The sequence below is a fragment of the Oncorhynchus keta genome, chromosome 6 (genome assembly GCF_023373465.1).
Source record: "Oncorhynchus keta strain PuntledgeMale-10-30-2019 chromosome 6, Oket_V2, whole genome shotgun sequence".
Classification (NCBI taxonomy): Eukaryota; Metazoa; Chordata; class Actinopteri; order Salmoniformes; family Salmonidae; genus Oncorhynchus; species Oncorhynchus keta.
The window spans coordinates 7,613,212-7,635,250 of NC_068426.1; the positions used below are offsets into that span (position 1 = coordinate 7,613,212).

Genomic DNA, 22,039 nt, shown 5'->3' on the forward strand with positions numbered 1-22,039 from the left:
AACATACACAAGACTGTGGAGCCAGGTGGATTACAAGGACCAGTGTTCCGGGCACATGCTGACCAACTGGCAGGTGTCATCACTGACATTTTCAACATGTCCCTGATTGAGTCTGTAATACAAACATGCTTCAAGCAGAACACCATAGTCCCTGTGCCCAAGAACACAAAGACAACCTGCCTAAATGACTACAGACCCGTAGCACTCAAGTCCGTAGCCATGAAGTGCTTTGAAAGGCTGGTAATGGCTCACATCAACACCATTATCCCAGAAACCCTAGAAGCACTCTAATTTGCATACCGCCCAAACAGATCCACAGATGATGCAATCTCTATTGCATTCCACACTGCCCTTTCCCACCTGGACAAAAGGAACACTTATGTGAGAATAATATTCATTGACTATAGCTCAGCGTTCAACACCATAGTACCCTCAAAGCTCATCACTAAGCTAAGGATCACCAGGCGGTGTCAGAGGAAGGCCCTAAAAATGGTCAAAGACCCCAGCGACCCCAGTCGTAGACTGTTCTCTCTGCTACCGCATGGCAAGCGGTACCGGAGTGCCAAGTCTAGGACAAAAAGGCTTCTCAACAGTTTTTAACCCCAAGCCATAAGACTCCTGAACAGGTAATCAAATGGCTACCCTGACTTTTTGCATTGTGTGCCCTCCCCCAACCCCTCTTTTACGTTGCTGCTACTCTCTGTTTATCATAAATGCATAGTCACTGCATAGTCACAACTATACATTCATGTACATATGTACATACCTCCTCAATTGGGCCGACCAACCAGTGCTCCTTCACATTGGCTAACCAGGCTATCTGCATTGTGTCCCACCACCCACCAACCCCTCTTTTAAGCTACTGCTACTCTCTGTTCATCATATATGCATAGTCACTTTAACCATATATACATGTACATACTACCTCAATCAGCATGACTAACTGTAGCCTCTCTACTGTATGTAGCCTCTCTACTGTATGGAGCCCCTCTACTGTATGTAGCCTCTCTACTGTATATAGCCTCTCTACTGTATATAGCCTCTCTAATGTATATAGCCTCTCTACTGTATATAGCCTCTCTAATGTATATAGCCTCTCTACTGTATATAACCTCTGTATATAGCCCCTCTACTGTATATAGCCTCTCTACTGTATATAGCCCCTCTACTGTATGTAGCCTCTCTACTGTATATAGCCTCTCTACTGTATATAGCCTCTCTACTGTATGTAGCCTCTCTACTGTATATAGCCTCTCTACTGTATATAGCCTCTCTACTGTATATAACCTCTCTACTGTATATAGCCTCTCTACTGTATATAGCCTCTCTACTGTATGTAGCCTCTCTACTGTATGTAGCCTCTCTACTGTATATAGCCCTCTACTGTATATAGCCTCTCTACTGTATATAGCCTCTCTACTGTATGTAGCCTCTCTACTGTATGTAGCCTCTCTACTGTATGTAGCCTCTCTACTGTATATAGCCACTCTACTGTGAATAGCCTCTCTACTGTATGTAGCCTCTCTACTGTATATAGCCTCTCTACTGTATGTAGCCTCTCTCTACTGTATGTAGCCTCTCTACTGTATATAGCCTCTCTACTGTATATAGCCTCTCTACTGTATATAGCCTCTCTACTGTATGTAGCCTCTCTACTGTATATAGCCTCTCTACTGTATATAGCCTCTCTACTGTATATAGCCTCTCTACTGTATATAGCCTCTCTACTGTATATAGCCTCTCTACTGTATGTAGCCTCTCTACTGTATATAGCCTCTCTACTGTATATAGCCTCTCTACTGTATATAGCCTCTCTACTGTATGTAGCCTCTCTACTGTATGTAGCCCCTCTACTGTATGTAGCCTCTCTACTGTATATAGCCTCTCTACTGTATATAGCCTCTCTACTGTATATAGCCTCTCTACTGTATATAGCCTCTCTAATGTATATAGCCTCTCTACTGTATATAGCCTCAACTGTATATAGCCTCTCGACTGTATATAGCCTCTCTACTGTATATAGCCTCTCTACTGTATATAGCCTCTCTACTGTATGTAGCCTCTCTACTGTATGTAGCCTCTCTACTGTATATAGCCTCTCTACTGTATATAGCCTCTCTAATGTATATAGCCTCTCTACTGTATATAGCCTCAACTGTATATAGCCTCTCGACTGTATATAGCCTCTCTACTGTATGTAGCCTCTCTACTGTATATAGCCTCTCTACTGTATGTAGCCTCTCTACTGTATATAGCCTCTCTACTGTATATAGCCTCTCTACTGTATGTAGCCTCTCTACTGTATATAGCCTCTACTGTATATAGCCTCTACTGTATGTAGCCTCTCTACTGTATATAGCCTCTCTACTGTATGTAGCCTCTCTACTGTATATAGCCTCTCTACTGTATATAGCCTCTCTACTGTATGTAGCCTCTCTACTGTATGTAGCCTCTCTACTGTATATAGCCTCTCTACTGTATATAGCCTCTCTACTGTATATAGCCTCTCTACTGTATATAGCCTCTCTACTGTATGTAGCCTCTACTGTATATAGCCTCTCTACTGTATATAGCCTCTCTACTGTATATAGCCTCTCTACTGTATATAGCCCCTCTACTGTATATAGCCCCTCTACTGTATATAGCCCCTCTACTGTATGTAGCCTCTCTACTGTATGTAGCCCCTCTACTGTATATAGCCCCTCTACTGTATATAGCCCCTCTACTGTATATAGCCTCTCTACTGTACAGAGCCCCTCTACTGTATATAGCCTCTCTACTGTATGTAGCCTCTCTACTGTATGTAGCCTCTCTACTGTATGTAGCCTCTCTACTGTATGTAGCCCCTCTACTGTATATAGCCCGTCTACTGTATATAGCCCCTCTACTGTATGTAGCCTCTCTACTGTATGTAGCCTCTACTGTATATAACCTCTCTACTGTATATAGCCCCTCTACTGTATATAGCCTCTCTACTGTATGTAGCCTCTCTACTGTATATAGCCTCTCTACTGTATGTAGCCTCTCTACTGTATGTAGCCTCTCTACTGTATGTAGCCTCTACTGTATATAACCTCTCTACTGTATATAGCCCCTCTACTGTATATAACCTCTCTATTGTATATAGCCCCTCTACTGTATATAGCCCCTCTACTGTATATAGCCCCTCTACTGTATGTAGCCCCTCTACTGTATATAGCCCCTCTACTGTATATAGCCCCTCTACTGTATGTAGCCTCTCTACTGTATGTAGCCTCTCTACTGTATGTAGCCCCTCTACTGTATATAACCCCTCTACTGTATATAGCCCCTCTACTGTATATAGCCCCTCTACTGTATATAGCCTCTCTACTGTATGTAGCCCCTCTACTGTATGTAGCCTCTCTACTGTATATAGCCTCTCTACTGTATGTAGCCTCTCTACTGTATGTAGCCTCTCTACTGTATGTAGCCTCTCTACTGTATGTAGCCTCTCTACTGTATGTAGCCTCTCTACTGTATGTAGCCTCTCTACTGTATGTAGCCTCTCTACTGTATGTAGCCCTCTACTGTATGTAGCCTCTACTGTATGTAGCCTCTCTACTGTATATAGCCCCTCTACTGTATATAGCCCCTCTACTGTATGTAGCCTCTCTACTGTATGTAGCCTCTCTACTGTATGTAGCCTCTCTACTGTATGTAGCCTCTCTACTGTATGTAGCCTCTCTACTGTATGTAGCCTCTCTACTGTATGTAGCCTCTCTACTGTATGTAGCCCCTCTACTGTATGTAGCCTCTCTACTGTATGTAGCCTCTCTACTGTATGTAGCCTCTCTACTGTATGTAGCCTCTCTACTGTATGTAGCCTCTCTACTGTATGTAGCCTCTCTACTGTATGTAGCCTCTCTACTGTATGTAGCCTCTCTACTGTATGTAGCCTCTCTACTGTATGTAGCCTCTCTACTGTATGTAGCCTCTCTACTGTTTTTCACGGTCTTTTTACTGTTGTTTTTATTTATTTACTTGCTTATTGTTCACTTTAATTTGATTTGATCATTCTCTTACGGTAAGCATGGCGCCTATAACACTAGGATTGTGTGTTCGAAACCCGGGGCCACCCACACGTAGAATGCTATTTTTAATACGACATCATTCAGAATACCGTCATAGTTTAAAGGGGAAGTCCAGCTAAACGCTGTATATTATTATTAATACGACATCATTCAGAATACCGTCATAGTTTAAAGGGGAAGTCCAGCTAAACACTGTATATTATTATTAATACGACATCATTCAGAACACTGTCATAGTTTAAAGGGGAAGTCAAGCGTTTTAAATAGATAATAAAACCCTTTATCTTTCTCTTTTTACCCCTTCTCCTGCAGTCCACCACCGGCGTTTCCTGTTCCCCCAGCAGTCTCTGAGGCACCACCTCTTCATCCTGTTCAGCCAATGGGCTGGCCCCTTCAGCGTGATGTTCACGCCCCTCGACCGCTACAGCGACCGCAACCACCAGATCACCAGATATCAATACTGTTCTCTGAAGGTACACACACACACACCAGATACCAGTACTGTTCTCTGAAGGTACACACACACACACACACACACACACACACACACACACACACACACACACACACACACACACACACACACACAAGGAAACTTGGATGTACAGTATGCATATAAATACATATTCCATGGATTCTCCCTAGGCGATGTCCGCGGTGCTGTGTTGTGGTCCAGTGTTTGACAACGTGGGTCTCTCTACTGACGGATATCTCTACAAATGGCTGGACAACATCCTGGCCTGCCACGACATACGGGTATGTCACCTATATGAAGGGTTATGTCACCTATATGAAGTTTTACGTCACCTATATGAAGTGTTACCTCACCTCTATTAAGTGTTACGTCTATGAAGTGATATGTCAACTCTATGAAGTGTTACGTCTATAAAGTGTTACGTCACCTCTATGAAGTGTTACCTCACCTCTATGAAGTGTTACCTCACCTCTATGAAATATTAAGTCACCTCTATGAAGTGTTACGTCACCTATATGAAGTGTTACATCACCTCTATGAAGTGGTACGTCTATGAAGTGTTACGTCACCTCTATGAAGTGTTACCTCACCTCTATGAAGTGTTACGTCACCTCTATGAAGTGTTACATCACCCCTATGAAGTGTTACTTCACCTCTATGAAGTGTTACGTCACCTCTATGAAGTGTTACCTCACCTCTATGAAATGTTACGTTACCTCTATGAAGTGTTACGTCACCTCTATGAAGAGTTACATCACCTCTATGAAGTGTTACATCACCCCTATGAAGTGTTACTTCACCTCTATGAAGTGTTACGTCACCTCTATGAAGTGTTACCTCACCTCTATGAAGTGTTACATCACCTCTATGAAGTGTTACATCACCCCTATGAAGTGTTACCTCACCTCTATGAAATGTTACGTCACCTCTATGAAGTGTTACGTCACCTCTATGAAGTGTTACCTCACCTCTATGAAGTGTTACGTCTATGAAGTGTTACCTCTATGAAGTGTTACCTCACCTCTATGAAGTGTTACGTCACCCCTATGAAGTGTTACGTCACCTCTATGAAGTGTTACATCACCTCTATGAAGTGTTACATCACCTCTATGAAGTGTTACCTCACCTCTATGAAGTGTTACATCACCTCTATGAAGTGTTACCTCACCTCTATGAAGTGTTACCTCACCTCTATGAAGTGTTACCTCACCTCTATGAAGTGTTATGTCACCTCTATGAAGTGTTACATCACCTCTATGAAGTGTTACGTCACCTCTATGAAGTGTTACCTACATTTACATTTACATTTAAGTCATTTAGCAGACGCTCTTATCCAGAGCGACTTACAAATTGGTGCATACACCTTATGACAACCAGTGGAACAGCCACCTGCATCTAAATCTTGTTGGGGGAGAAGGATTACCTACCCTTACTTACCCTATCCTAGGTATTCCTTGAAGAGGTGGGGTTTCAGGTGTCTCCGGAAGGTGGTGATTGACTCCGCTGTCCTGGCGTCGTGAGGAGTTTGTTCCACCATTGGGGGCCAGAGCAGCGAACAGTTTTGACTGGGCTGAGCGGGAACTGTACTTCCTCAGTGGTAGGGAGGCGAGCAGGCCAGAGGTGGATGAACGCAGTGCCCTTGTTTGGGTGTAGGGCCTGATCAGAGCCTGGAGGTACTGAGGTGCCGTTCCCCTCACAGCTCCGTGGCGAGCACCATGGTCTTGTAGCGGATGCGAGCTTCAACTGGAAGCCAGTGGAGAGAGCGGAGGAGCGGGGTGACGTGAGAGAACTTGGGAAGGTTGAACACCAGACGGGCTGCGGCGTTCTGGATGAGTTGTAGGGGTTTAATGGCACAGGCAGGGAGCCCAGCCAACAGCGAGTTGCAGTAATCAAGACGGGAGATGACAAGTGCCTGGATTAGGACCTGCGCCGCTTCCTGTGTGAGGCAGGGTCGTACTCTGCGGATGTTGTAGAGCATGAACCTACAGGAACGGGACACCGCCTTGATGTTAGTTGAGAACGTCAGGGTGTTGTCCAGGATCACGCCAAGGTTCTTAGCGCTCTGGGAGGAGGACACAATGGAGTTGTCAACCGTGATGGCGAGATCATGGAACGGGCAGTCCTTCCCGGGAGGAAGAGGAGCTCCGTCTTGCTGAGGTTCAGCTTGAGGTGGTGATCCGTCATCCACACTGATATGTCTGCCAGACATGCAGAGATGCGATTCGCCACCTGGTCATCAGAAGGGGGAAAGGAGAAGATTAATTGTGTGTCGTCTGCATAGCAATGATAGGAGAGACCATGTGAGGTTATGACAGAGCCAAGTGACTTGGTGTATAGCGAGAATAAGAGGGGCCTAGAACAGAGCCCTGGGGACACCAGTGGTGAGAGCGCGTGGTGAGGAGACAGATTCTCGCCACGCCACCTGGTAGGAGCGACCTGTCAGGTAGGACGCAATCCAAGCGTGGGCCGCGCCGGAGATGCCCAACTCGGAGAGGGTGGAGAGGAGGATCTGATGGTTCACAGTATCGAAGGCAGCCGATAGGTCTAGAAGGATGAGAGCAGAGGAGAGAGAGTTAGCTTTAGCAGTGCGGAGCGCCTCCGTGATACAGAGAAGAGCAGTCTCAGTTGAATGACTAGTCTTGAAACCTGACTGATTTGGATCAAGAAGGTCATTCTGAGAGATAGCGGTAGAGCTGGCCAAGGACGGCACGCTCAAGAGTTTTGGAGAGAAAAGAGAGAAGGGATACTGGTCTGTAGTTGTTGACATCGGAGGGATCGAGTGTAGGTTTTTTCAGAAGGGGTGCAACTCTCGCTCTCTTGAAGACGGGAGGGACGTAGCCAGCGGTCAGGGATGAGTTGATGAGCGAGGTGAGGTAAGGGAGAAGGTCTCCGGAAATGGTCTGGAGAAGAGAGGAGGGGATAGGGTCAAGCGGGCAGGTTGTTGGGCGGCCGGCCGTCACAAGACGCGAGATTTCATCTGGAGAGAGAGGGGAGAAAGAGGTCAGAGCATAGGGTAGGGCAGTGTGAGCAGAACCAGCGGTGTCGTTTGACTTAGCAAACGAGGATCGGATGTCATCGACCTTCTTTTCAAAATGGTTGACGAAGTCATCTGCAGAGAGGGAGGAGGGAGGGGGGGGAGGATTCAGGAGGGAGGAGAAGGTGGCAAAGAGCTTCCTAGGGTTAGAGGCAGATGCTTGGAACTTAGAATGGTAGAAAGTGGCTTTAGCAGCAGAGACAGAGGAGGAAAATGTAGAGAGGAGGGAGTGAAAGGATGCCAGGTCCGCAGGGAGGCGAGTTTTCCTCCATTTCCGCTCGGCTGCCCGGAGCCCTGTTCTGTGAGCTCGCAATGAGTCGTCGAGCCACGGAGCGGGAGGGGAGGACCGAGCCGGCCTGGAGGATAGGGGACATAGGGAGTCAAAGGATGCAGTAAGGGGAGGAGAGGAGGGTTGAGGAGGCAGAATCAGGAGATAGGTTGGAGAAAGTTTGAGCAGAGGGAAGAGAAGATAGGATGGAAGAGGAGAGAGTAGCGGGGAGAGAGCGAAGGTTGGGACGGCGCGATACCATCCGAGTAGGGGCAGTGTGGGAAGTGTTGGATGAGAGCGAGAGGAAAAGGATACAAGGTAGTGGTCGGAGACTTGGAGGGGAGTTGCAATGAGGTTAGTGGAAGAACAGCATCTAGTAAAGATGAGGTCAAGCGTATTGCCTGCCTTGTGAGTAGGGGGGAAGGTGAGAGGGTGAGGTCAAAAGAGGAGAGGAGTGGAAAGAAGGAGGCAGAGGGAATGAGTCAAAGGTAGACGTGGGGAGGTTAAAGTCGCCCAGAACTGTGAGAGGTGAGCCGTCCTCAGGAAAGGAGCTTATCAAGGCATCAAGCTCATTGATGAACTCTCCAAGGGAACCTGGAGGGCGATAAATGATAAGGATGTTAAGCTTGAAAGGGCTGGTAACTGTGACAGCATGGAATTCAAAGGAGGCAATAGACAGATGGGTAAGGGGAGAAAGAGAGAAAGACCACTTGGGAGAGATGAGGATCCCGGTGCCACCACCCCGCTGACCAGAAGCTCTCGGGGTGTGCGAGAACACGTGGGCGGACGAGGAGAGAGCAGTAGGAGTAGCAGTGTTATCTGTGGTGATCCATGTTTCCGTCAGTGCCAAGAAGTCAAGGGACTGGAGGAGGCATAGGCTGAGATGAACTCTGCCTTGTTGGCCGCAGATTGGCAGTTCCAGAGGCTACCGGAGACCTGGAACTCCACGTGGGTCGTACGCGCTGGGACCACCAGGTTAGGGTGGTCGCGGCCACGCGGTGTGGAGCGTTTGTATGGTCTGTGCAGAGAGGAGAGAACAGGGATAGACAGACACATAGTTGACAGGCTACAGAAAAGGCTACGCTAATGCAAGGAAATTGGAATGACAAGCGGACTACACGTCTCGAATGTTCAGAAAGTTAGGCTTACGTAGCAAGAATCTTATTGACTAAAATGATACAGTACTGCTAAAGTAGGCTAGCTGGCAGTAGCTGCGTTGTTGACACTACACTAATCAAGTCGTTCCGTTGAGTGTAATAATTTCTACAGTGCTGCTATTCGGGGGCTAGCTGGCTAGCTAGCAGTGTTGTTTACGTTACGTTGAGTTAAAAGAACGACAATAGCTGGCTAGCGAACCTCAGTGAATTAAGATAATCACTCCAAGGCTACACACACTAAACTACACAATTATCTTGGAAACAAAGACAGCTATGTAGCTAGCTAACACTGAACTAATCAAGTCGTACAGTTGAGTGAATAGCACTACAGTGATGCTAATCTGTGTGCGTTAGCTAGCGTTAGCTAGCTCCTGGGCGAATAGCAGTGAAGGCTACGTTAGGGCGACGAAATACGAAATACGATAATTATGCAATTATCTCTGATACAAGGACGGCTATGTAGCTAGCTAAGAAGAATGGCTAAGATTATGTAGCTAGCTAACAGTAAACTAATCAAGTCGTACAGTTGAGTGAATAGCACTACAGTGATGCTAATCTGTGTGCGTTAGCTAGCGTTAGCTAGCTCCTGGGCGAATAGCAGTGAAGGCTACGTTAGGGCGACGAAATACGATAATTATGCAATTATCTCTGATACAAGGACGGCTATGTAGCTAGCTAAGAAGAATTGCTAAGATTAGACAAATCAACCGTTGTACTATAATGAAATGTAATGAAAAAGTTATACAACCTGCAGAGCGAAGTGCGAATGCGACCGCTCGCTCCAACCGGAGGCTCTATACCTCACCTCTATGAAGTGTTACATCACCCCTATGAAGTGTTACGTCACCTCTATGAAGTGTTACGTCACCTCTATGAAATGTTACGTCACCTCTATGAAGTGTTACGTCACCTCTATGAAGTTTTACCTCACCTCTATGAAGTGTTACCTCACCTCTATGAAGTGTTACATCACCTCTATGAAGTGTTACCTCACCTCTATGAAGTGTTACCTCACCTCTATGAAGTGTTATGTCACCTCTATGAAGTGTTACATCACCTCTATGAAGTGTTACGTCACCTCTATGAAGTGTTACCTCACCTCTATGAAGTGTTACATCACCCCTATGAAGTGTTACTTCACCTCAATGAAGTATTACGTCACCTCTATGAAGTGTTACGTCACCTCTATGAAGTGTTACATCACCCCTATGAAGTGTTACCTCACCTCTATGAAGTGTTACATCACCCCTATGAAGTGTTACCTCACCTCTATGAAGTGTTACATCACCCCTATGAAGTGTTACCTCACCTCTATGAAATGTTACGTCACCTCTATGAAGTGTTATGTCACCTCTATGAAGTGTTACCTCACCTCTATGAAGTGTTACGTCTATGAAGTGTTACCTCTATGAAGTGTTACCTCACCTCTATGAAGTGTTACGTCACCCCTATGAAGTGTTACGTCACCTCTATGAAGTGTTACCTCACCTCTATGAAGTGTTACGTCACCCCTATGAAGTGTTACGTCACCCCTATGAAGTGTTACGTCACCTCTATGAAGTGTTACTTCACCTCTATGAAGTGTTACCTCTATGAAGGGTTACCTCTATGAACCTCTATGACTGGTTCTAACCTCTAACCCTAGACGTTACAGTATATGCTGCAACCAACCTCTACATGTGACGCCGAGGTGTATTGGAAAGTCTGCCCATTTGGTCAAAATGTCATCACTACTCTAGTTTAGGTCTGTAGGGCTTCTCTGACTGTATCTGTGGGATATGCTCTCTTATTGACTGACCTTTCCATCCCTCGTCTTTCCGATTGGCTGTGTTTGTTCTTCCCTCTCATTGGCTAACATTTCCCTCCCTTGTCTCTCCCAGGTGCACCGTCTGGGCTGTGAGGTGGTGATTCTGCTGTTAGAGCTGAACCCAGATCAGGTGAACCTGTTTAACTGGGCTGTAGACCGCTGCTTCACTGGCTCCTACCAACTGGCCTCAGGATGCTTCAAGGCCATCGCTACTGTCTGTGGCAGCAGGTCGGGATATGCACTGTGTGGGGGTGGGAGGGGGTGTGTCTGTGTGTGTCTCTGTGTTTGTGTGTGTGTGTGTGTGTGTGTGTGTGTGTGTGTGTGTGTGTGTGTGTGTGTGTGTGTGTGTGTGTGTGTGTGTGTGTGTGTGTGTGTGTGTGTGTGTGTGTGTGTGTGTGTGTGTGTGTGTGAAAGCTCCTAGAATGCCGTGTCTCAATGTACCCATTCAACACCAACAGTGTATCATTGTTGTTGGTGTCAGGAACTACCCATGTGACATTGTGACTCTGTTGAACCTGGTGCTGTTCAAGTCTTCAGACACCAGCAGAGAGATATACGAGATCTCCATGCAGCTGATGCAGGTAGGACACACACACACACACAGGCTTGTATTGCTACCCTTGTGGGGACCAAATAATTGATTCCCATCCAAAATCCTATTTTCCCTCACCTTAAATCTAACCTTAACCTTAACCTAACCATAACTCTAAATTTAACCCTAAGCCTAACCTTAACCCCTAACCCTAAAACTATACCTGACCTGAACGCCTAACCCTGACCGTAACCCCTAACCCCAACCTTATTTCTAGCCCTAATCCTAGTTGTGACCCTAAATCTAACCCCGAAGCCTAAAATAGCATGTTTCCTCGTAGGGACGAGCTAAATGTCCCCACTTGTCCCAATGTTCCTAGTTTTACTATCCTTGTGAGGACTTCTAGTAGTTAAACAAAAATACACACATGTATTTTACAGTACTATACAGTACACATGTATTATACAGTACTGTACAGTACACATGTATTATACAGTACTATACAGTACACATGTATTATACAGTACTATACAGTACACATGTATTATACAGTACTATACAGTACACATGTATTATACAGTACTGTACAGTACACATGTATTATACAGTACTATACAGTACACATGTATTATACAGTACTGTACAGTACACATGTATTATACAGTACTATACAGTACACATGTATTATACAGGACTGTACAGTACACATGTATTATACAGTACTATACAGTACACATGTATTATACAGTACTGTACAGTACACATGTATTATACAGGACTGTACAGTACACATGTATTATACAGTACTATACAGTACACATGTATTATACAGTACTGTACAGTACACATGTATTATACAGTACTGTACAGTACACATGTATTATACAGGACTGTACAGTACACATGTATTATACAGGACTGTACAGTACACATGTATTATACAGTACTATACAGTACACATGTATTATACAGTACTGTACAGTACACATGTATTATACAGGACTGTACAGTACACATGTATTATACAGTACTATACAGTACACATGTATTATACAGTACTATACAGTACACATGTATTATACAGGACTGTACAGTACACATGTATTATACAGCACTATACAGTACACATGTATTATACAGTATTATACTGTACAGTACACATGTATTATACAGGACTGTACAGTACACATGTATTATACAGGACTGTACAGTACACATGTATTATACAGTACTGTACAGTACAGTACACATGTATTATACAGTACTGTACAGTACACATGTATTATACAGGACTGTACAGTACACATGTATTATACAGTACTATACAGTACACATGTATTATACAGTACTGTACAGTACACATGTATTATACAGGACTGTACAGTACACATGTATTATACAGCACTATACAGTACACATGTATTATACAGTACTGTACAGTACACATGTATTATACAGGACTGTACAGTACACATGTATTATACAGGACTGTACAGTACACATGTATTATACAGTACTGTACAGTACACATGTATTATACAGTACTATACAGTACACATGTATTATACAGGACTGTACAGTACACATGTATTATACAGGACTGTACAGTACACATGTATTATATACAGTACTATACAGTACACATGTATTATACAGTACTGTACAGTACACATGTATTATACAGGACTGTACAGTACACATGTATTATACAGTACTATACAGTACACATGTATTATACAGGACTGTACAGTACACATGTATTATACAGTACTGTACAGTACACATGTATTATACAGTACTGTACAGTACACATGTATTATACAGGACTGTACAGTACACATGTATTATACAGTACTGTACAGTACACATGTATTATACAGTTATACACATGTATTATACAGACTGTACAGTACACATGTATTATACAGTACTATACAGTACACATGTATTATACAGTACTATACAGTACACATGTATTATACAGGACTGTACAGTACACATGTATTATACAGCACTATACAGTACACATGTATTATACAGTACTGTACAGTACACATGTATTATACAGGACTGTACAGTACACATGTATTATACAGGACTGTACAGTACACATGTATTATACAGTACTGTACAGTACACATGTATTATACAGTACTATACAGTACACATGTATTATACAGGACTGTACAGTACACATGTATTATACAGGACTGTATTATACAGGACTGTACAGTACACATGTATTATACAGTACTATACAGTACACATGTATTATACAGTACTGTACAGTACACATGTATTATACAGGACTGTACAGTACACATGTATTATACAGTACTATACAGTACACATGTATTATACAGGACTGTACAGTACACATGTATTATACAGTACTGTACAGTACACATGTATTATACAGTACTGTACAGTACACATGTATTATACAGTACTATACAGTACACATGTATTATACAGTACTGTACAGTACACATGTATTATACAGTACTATACAGTACACATGTATTATACAGTACTATACAGTACACATGTATTATACAGTACTATACAGTACACATGTATTTGTTTGATTAACATATTCTGGAAGCCAATATATTTGTGTGTGTTAGGTGTGTGTATCTGATGTGTGTGTGTTAGGTGTGTGTATCTGATGTGTGTGTGTTAGGTGTGTGTATCTGATGTGTGTGTGTGTGTTAGGTGTGTGTATCTGATGTGTGTGTGTGTTAGGTGTGTGTATCTGATGTGTGTGTGTTAGGTGTGTGTATCTGATGTGTGTGTGTTAGGTGTGTGTATCTGATGTGTGTGTGTGTGTTAGGTGTGTGTATCTGATGTGTGTGTGTGTTAGGTGTGTGTATCTGATGTGTGTGTGTGTTAGATGTGTGTATCTGATGTGTGTGTGTTAGGTGTGTGTATCTGATGTGTGTGTGTTAGGTGTGTGTATCTGATGTGTGTGTGTGTGTGTTAGGTGTGTGTGTCTGATGTGTGTATGTTAGGTGTGTGTATCTGATGTGTGTGTGTGTTAGGTGTGTGTATCTGATGTGTTAGGTGTGTGTATCTGATGTGTGTGTCTGATGTGTGTGTGTTTCAGGTTCTGGAAGCCAAGCTGTGTGTGTACTCTAAGCGCATGGTGGAGCAGAAGCCTGGTAACATTCTGTATGGGACCCATGGACCTCTACCTCCTCTCTACAGCGTCTCTCTGTCCTCACTCTCTACACAGCTGGCCTCCATGTACCCCGAGCTCACTCTGCCTCTCTTCTCAGGTTACTACATATGTCTGTCTGTCTGTCTGTCTGTCTGTCTGTCTGTCTGTCTGTCTGTCTGTCTGTCTGTCTGTGTGTCTGTGTCTGTCTGTGTGTGTGTGTGTCTGTGTGTGTGTGTGTGTGAACGTGTTTAACCAGAAGTTCCCACTAGAATAGTAAACAAATGCAATTCTGACCAACTGGGGACATTTTGTTAGTCGTCACGAGGTCAAATGCTGTTTCTAGGGGGTTTACGGTTCAGGTTAGAATTAGTGTTAGAATTAAGGTTAGGATTAGTGTTAGGGTTAGAATTAGTGTTAGGGTTAGAATTAAGGTTAGGATTAGTGTTAGGGTTAGAATTACGTTAAGGGTTATGGTTAGGAGCAATGGTTAAGTTTAGGTTTTTGGATTAAGGCTAGGGCAAGGGTAAGAATACGGGTTAGGTTTAGGGCTAGGGAAAATAGGATTTTGAATGGGACTGAATTGTGTGTCCCCACAAGGTTAGCTGTACAAGACTGTGTGCGTGTGTGTAGAGAGAGATTTGGTGTTCATGTGCAGTTTCTTCTACCAAGGACTGCTCAAACTAATTTCTCCCCTTCTCTCCCTCCCTCCAACTCTCACCCCTCTCTTCCTCCCCTCTCCCCTTCTCTCCCTCCCTCCAACTCTCTCCCCCTCTCTCTCCCCCTCCCCCTATTCTCCCCCCCCTCTATCTCTCCCTCCCCCTCCTCTCTCCCCTCTCCCCGCCTCTCTCTCCCTCCCCCTCTCTCTCTCCCTCTCTCTCTCGCCCTCCCTCTCCCTCCATCAGAGGTGTCCCAGCGTTTCTCCACCACCCATCCTAACGGCAGACAGATCATGTTGTCCTACCTGCTACCCTGGCTGTCTAACATAGAGCTGGTGGATACAGGCCTCCTACCCCCTGCTTCCAGCCCCTGTACCCCAGAAGAGGAGCCCCGTGGTCGGGCACACACCCTGGGTCTCGCCCCTCGGCTCCGGGGGAACGGCTGGGGCTCCCTCCAGGCCAGCTCTCTGGTCCTCAACAACCTCATGTTCATGACTGCTAAGGTCAGCAGGGTTTAGGAGTGTGACCTTTGTGGAAGAAGTCCTCCTGATTTATGTTTCTGCTTTGTAGTTAATTGATTTCTTAATTGATTGCTTAATTGATTCCTTCATTTATTATTTAATTGATTCCTTCATTTATTATTTAATTGATTCCTTCATTTATTATTTAATTAAGTGATTCCTTAATTGATTAGTTAGTATCATTCTGTTTACCCAGATATTGATCTATCTAATAACTGTAAATGATGAGAGGTTCAAACCCTAATTGTCTGAGTTTGACTTGTACAGTATATTATCATTCTACTACTTCCCAAGCTTTAAAGTGTTTCTTGAGTTTGACAGGTCTAGTACTTATTCCTGACTGTTCTCCTGGGTTCTCCTGTCAGTATGGAGACGAGGTTCCAGGTCCAGAGATGGAGAACGCGTGGAACGCCCTGGTGTCCAATGAGAAGTGGAGTAACAACCTGCGTACAGCGCTCCAGTTCCTCATCAGTCTCTGTGGAGTCAGCTCTGATACCACGCTGCTGCCCTACGTGAGTAAAGTGTACACACACACACACACACGCACGTACGTACGTACAATACACACACACGCACAAACACACACACACACATTATACACACACACACACACGCACACACAATATACACACACACGCACAAACAAACACGCACACAATACACACACACACGCACACACACACACACACTTAAACAACCTGCATCGTGTTCTCCAGTTCCTCATCAGTATGTGGGGTCAGCAGTGATACCGATGTCTTAGTTTATCGTGTAAAGACTGTGCTAACCTGTATGTGTGTGTGTGTGTGTGTGTGTGTATTGTGTGTGTGTGTATTGTGTGTATTGTGTGTGTATTGTGTGTGTGTGTGTGTGTATTTTGTGTGTATTGTGTGTGTTTCAGATCAAGAAGGTGGTGATCTACCTGTGTCGTAACAACACCATTCAGACCATGGAGGAGCTGTTGTTTGAGCTGCAGCAGACAGACCCAGTCAACCCTGTGGTTCTGCACTGTGATAACCCGCCCTTCTACCGCTTCGCAGCCAGTAACAAGATGTCTGCTCACCACTCAGGTGAGACAGGAGGTTGCTCATTGGCTGGGGCCAGGTGTCCGTCACAGAACCAGGAAGCAGGGGTCATTTTCAGTGAGAATAGATGCGGTAAAGGAGTCATTGCAACCCAGTTCGTATACCAGACTGACGCACAATCAACATATCTGATCTAACAAAATGGACATTCGGCAAAACCTGACAATGTGGTTACTTTTCAGATTTAGAAGAAGTGACAATTAAAGGTTAACTCCCGTTGGTATAAAGCTGGGGAGCATAGCTAGTATACAGACATCGGTGGAGGTGGGAGTCGTTTTGAACTGTAATGCAGGTGATGACATGAACATGTGTTGTGGTTGACATCCGCATCTATAGAATTAGGAATTAGAATACTGGAATGAACATTAACCTTCTCATGATGGGATAAATGTCAGCTATTTTGGTCAGGTGAGTTGGTCAACCATGGTTTGCCAGTTCTATGATAAGATATTGTGTAAAATAATGATTTCTTGAAGAGTTTATCTGCGCTGTGTGTTTGTTAGCTAGCTAGCCAGACCGTTTTAGAGGAATGATTCCATAAATGTTTGAAATTAACTGCTAATATGCCAACATTCCATTCAGACAAGGCAGCCAATCCACAGCCAGACACGGGCTGACATCAGTGCATGATGGGACTTAGACAAGTTGTCAATGCAACAAGTACTGCTATTGTATCATACTGAATAATAGCTTTCCATACTGTATAATAGCTATTGTATCATACTGTATAATAGCTATTGTATCATACTGAATAATAGCTTTCCATACTGTATAATAGCTATTGTATCATACTGTCTCAGCTTTCCAATATTTCATTGTTTTTGAGACATTTATGGTCTCAAATGTGTATAAAACCCGTAAACACTGTATTTATAATTATATTACAATATTTTAAGTTGACAATAATTATATTACACAATTTCTGATATATCACACACCTTACTTTTATTTTCCTGCATCGGTAAAATGGTTATGCCTCTACAGCCATTCATTCCAATTCGACTGTTTTGGATTTCTCCCTGACCAATATGGCTCCCATTTCACCCCATTCTGGAACTTTAAGGGTTTATGACATAGCCCCTCTACCATTCTGGAACTTTAAGGGTTTATGACATAGCCCCTCTACCATTCTGGAACTTTAAGGGTTTATGACATAGCCCCTCTACCATTCTGGAACTTTAAGGGTTTATGACATAGCCCCTCTACCATTCTGGAACTTTAAGGGTTTATGACATAGCCCCTCTAGTAATTTAACGAATGGGTTGCACCTCTGTCACTCGGCTCTAAAGATGCCACAGAATATTGATATCCGACTGATGGTTAGTGCTCAGTCTTTCTGAATGGGGACTAATGACTGTTTTGTCAAAATTATACTATAGTGGCATTGTAATACGATGTCATTGTTAAAGTAGACGTACAATTAGTTGGAAACAACTTTGCCATCGTTATGATGTCGTCAAGTTTACTTTAGAGAGATGGCAATGTTGCTATGAGCTAGCAAATGTAGTCAGAAATAGCTTACAATGCTAACGTTAGCTACCTAACGTTATACTGCAGATACAATCAATCTGGTGGCATCAAAATGATGACAAAGGCTTGTCCTACAAAGTATTTGCCTCGTCTTGAATGTCATCGTGTTTCCAAGCCACAGTAATGTACTTTAGATGAAATCTTCATCAGCACCTGCATTGAGCAGAATGCTCAGCTGGGCATCAGTCCTAAAAACAAACGTTCAAAACAATGGAATAAACGTTTTGAAACGGAGGAATCCGTCTGAATTTGGGATCCAATAGGAATGCCCGTCCATGTTGTGCTATTTTTAAAATGTCACGTCTTTTGCTTGAATACACCACCTCTTCTCTGAAATGTAGAATAAGCTCCTCCCTCTACTTTCCCCTGGTAGAAATGTGTCATGACGTCAGATATAATGACATTTTCTCTCCGGTGTTATGTAGTTGCTTTACACAACTCTTTACTGTATGTATTTGTTTATGTTGTTGTTGTTTATGTATTCATGTTGTTGTTTATGTATTTATGCTGTTGTTTATGTTGTTGTTGTTTATGTATTCATGTTGTTGTTTATGTATTTATGCTGTTGTTTATGTATTCATGTTGTTGTTGTTTATGTATTCATGTTGTTTATGTATTTATGTTGTTGTTTATGTATGTATGCTGTTGTTGTTTATGTATTTATGTTGTTGTTTATGTATTCATGTTGTTTATGTATTTATGTTGTTGTTTATGTATGCTGTTGTTGTTTATGTATTCATGTTGTTGTTGTTTATGTATTTATGTTGTTGTTTATGTATTCATGTTGTTTATGTATTTATGTTGTTGTTTATGTATTTATGTTGTTGTTTATGTATTCATGTTGTTTATGTATTTATGTTGTTGTTTATGTATGCTGTTGTTGTTTATGTATTCATGTTGTTGTTGTTTATGTATTTATGTTGTTGTTTATGTATTCATGTTGTTTATGTATTTATGTTGTTGTTTATGTATGTATGCTGTTGTTGTTTATGTATGTATGCTGTTGTTGTTTATGTATTTATGTTGTTTATGTATTTATGCTGTTGTTGTTTATGTATGTATGCTGTTGTTGTTTATGTATTTATGTTGTTCTTGTTTATGTATTCATGTTGTTGTTTATGTATTCATGTTGTTGTTGTTTATGTATTCATGTTGTTTATGTATTTATGTTGTTGTTTATGTATGTATGCTGTTGTTGTTTATGTATTCATGTTGTTGTTGTTTATGTATTTATGCTGTTGTTTATGTATTCATGTTGTTGTTGTTTATGTATTCATGTTGTTTATGTATTTATGTTGTTGTTTATGTATGTATGCTGTTGTTGTTTATGTATTTATGTTGTTGTTTATGTATGTATGCTGTTGTTGTTTATGTATTTATGTTGTTGTTTATGTATGTATGCTGTTGTTGTTTATGTATTTATGTTGTTGTTTATGTATGTATGTTGTTTATGTATTTATGTTGTTGTTTATGTATGTATGCTGTTGTTGTTTATGTATTTATGTTGTTGTTGTTTATGTATTCATGTTGTTTATGTATTCATGTTGTTTATGTATTTATGTTGTTGTTTCTATATTTCTGTTGTTTGTTGTTCAGGCAGGACAGGAGAACATCCGCGCGTGTACTGTTGTGGCATTTATTCTAATGTTGTTGTTGTTGTTTATGCATTTATGTTGTTGTGTGTTGTCCAGGCACTACGTCCAGCAGTAACACAGTAGTGGCAGGACAGGAGAACATCCCAGAGACAGAGGAGTCCAAGCTGGCCAGAGAGAACGAGGAGAGGTGGGTCCCCATCACAGCACCCTTTGGGTAGATATTTTATACAATCATTTCAAATAACTTTATTATTCAGAAATCAATGTGATGACACTTTAAATGTAAACGCCTACCCTCACTGTGTGTGTGTTCTCAGGTCCAAGGCTCACAACAGACTGGAGTCTCGCTACAGTAACAGCTCAGGCGGTTCCTATGACGACGAGAAGAGTGAGTAGAACCTTAAACCTTAATCCCCTTTTATGGGGATTTTTTTATTCAGCTAATTGAATTTCCGTGACGGCGCGGAACCTCCCTGCAGATTCCTCTGCGGTCTGTAAACACACACACCCCTATGGGAAAGGGCCTTGGGCTCTGCATTCCTCTCCACAATGTCCTCATAGTGTTAGTCACTTCAACCTCGTTAGTAGTCTGTTGTTGTAATTATCACTAATCTCGTAGCGTCTTTGACAAACTGACAAGAGATTTACACACACACACACACACACACACACACACACACACACACACACACACACACACACACACACACACACACACACACACACACACACACACACACACACACACACACACACACACACACACACACACACACACACACACACACACACACACACACACACACACACACACACACACAGCGAGAGAGACTGAAAGGAGTTTTACAACATAAAGATAGACATGCTTTGTGACAGATGTAGGATCTTAATTTGAGCCAGTTTGCTACAGCAGGAAAATAATCCTGCGGCGACAGGAAATTTGAATTATTACGTGGATTATAATTCATAGATTTTTTTTTGTAGGAGTTGATTCATTTTTTGTTAGGTAAAATTAAGTAAAAACTTTCTACTTGGAAGTTGCAAACTTCAGAAGCCTTTACAAACTTTAAATATCCTACACGTTTTAGATTTCCTGCATTGGGGGAAAGTTATCCTGCTAACAGGGTGATCAAATTAAGATCCTACATCTAGTGCTGGAATTTGGCTGAGCAGACTACTCTGACCACATGTTCCAACGCAGGAGAGTGATGTTCACTTCTCAGTGCAGGCAGGCACTTCCATTCCTCCCTTATCTGTCTCCGATACGGACAGGATACAGACAGGATACAGACACAGACAGGATACAGACACAGACAGGATACAGATACAGACAGGATACAGACACAGACAGGATACAGAGACAGACACAGACAGGATACAGATACAGACAGGGATACAGATACAGACAGGATACAGACACAGACAGGATACAGACACAGACAGATACAGACAGGATACAGATACAGACAGGATACAGATACAGACAGGATACAGATACAGACAGGATACAGACACAGACAGGATACAGACAGGATACAGACACAGACAGGATACAGATACAGACACAGACAGGATACAGACACAGACAGATACAGACAGGATACAGATACAGACAGGGATACAGATACAGACAGGATACAGATACAGACAGGATACAGACACAGACAGGATACAGACACAGACAGATACAGACAGGATACAGATACAGACAGGATACAGATACAGACAGGATACAGATACAGACAGGATACAGACACAGACAGGATACAGACAGGATACAGACAGGATACTGACAGGATACAGACAGGATACAGACAGGATACAGACAGGATACAGACAGGATACTGACCATGTTCTACAGTATCACTTTCCCTTACAGACATATCAGACAGCAGCACAGATATTCAGTCTGGATATCAGCCATACCAACCACAGAACACACACAGTGTCAGCCTGTCATCAATGAAGGCATTCTGTCTATGTTTAGCCTGCATGCTTTGGGAGGAATCCAGACCAATGTGTGTGTGTGTGTGTGTGTGTGTGTGTGTGTGTGTGTGTGTGTGTGTGTGTGTGTGTGTGTGTGTGTGTGTGTGTGTGTGTGTGTGTGTGTGTGTGTGTGTGTGTGTGTGTGTGTGTGTGTGTGTGTGTGTGTGTGTGTGTGTGTGTGTGT

General features: G+C 42.8%; 1 protein-coding gene and 1 long non-coding RNA gene across 3 annotated transcripts in view; one reads left to right on the plus strand and one right to left on the minus strand.

Annotated features, from left to right (window-relative positions):
* The window catches only part of LOC118379798 (protein furry homolog), a 189,981-nt gene that overhangs the window by 111,442 nt on the left and 56,500 nt on the right, over window positions 1-22,039 (plus strand). The window contains 10 exon segments of the mRNA XM_052521747.1: window positions 4,365-4,525; window positions 4,698-4,808; window positions 10,867-11,021; window positions 11,275-11,374; window positions 14,432-14,603; window positions 15,388-15,644; window positions 16,028-16,174; window positions 16,561-16,729; window positions 19,966-20,083; window positions 20,187-20,257. Of these exon segments, the coding sequence (XP_052377707.1) occupies window positions 4,365-4,525; window positions 4,698-4,808; window positions 10,867-11,021; window positions 11,275-11,374; window positions 14,432-14,603; window positions 15,388-15,644; window positions 16,028-16,174; window positions 16,561-16,729; window positions 19,966-20,083; window positions 20,187-20,257 (1,461 nt within the window).
* On the minus strand, window positions 5,048-10,401 carry LOC127930663 (uncharacterized). Of its 2 annotated transcripts, none has more exons than XR_008138653.1 (3): window positions 10,338-10,401; window positions 5,496-5,548; window positions 5,048-5,059 (listed from the first exon to the last, which is right to left on the minus strand). It is a non-coding gene; the product is annotated as an uncharacterized LOC127930663 (long non-coding RNA). The 2 variants fall into 2 exon arrangements; XR_008138654.1 differs by lacking the exon at window positions 5,048-5,059 and adding an exon at window positions 5,379-5,390.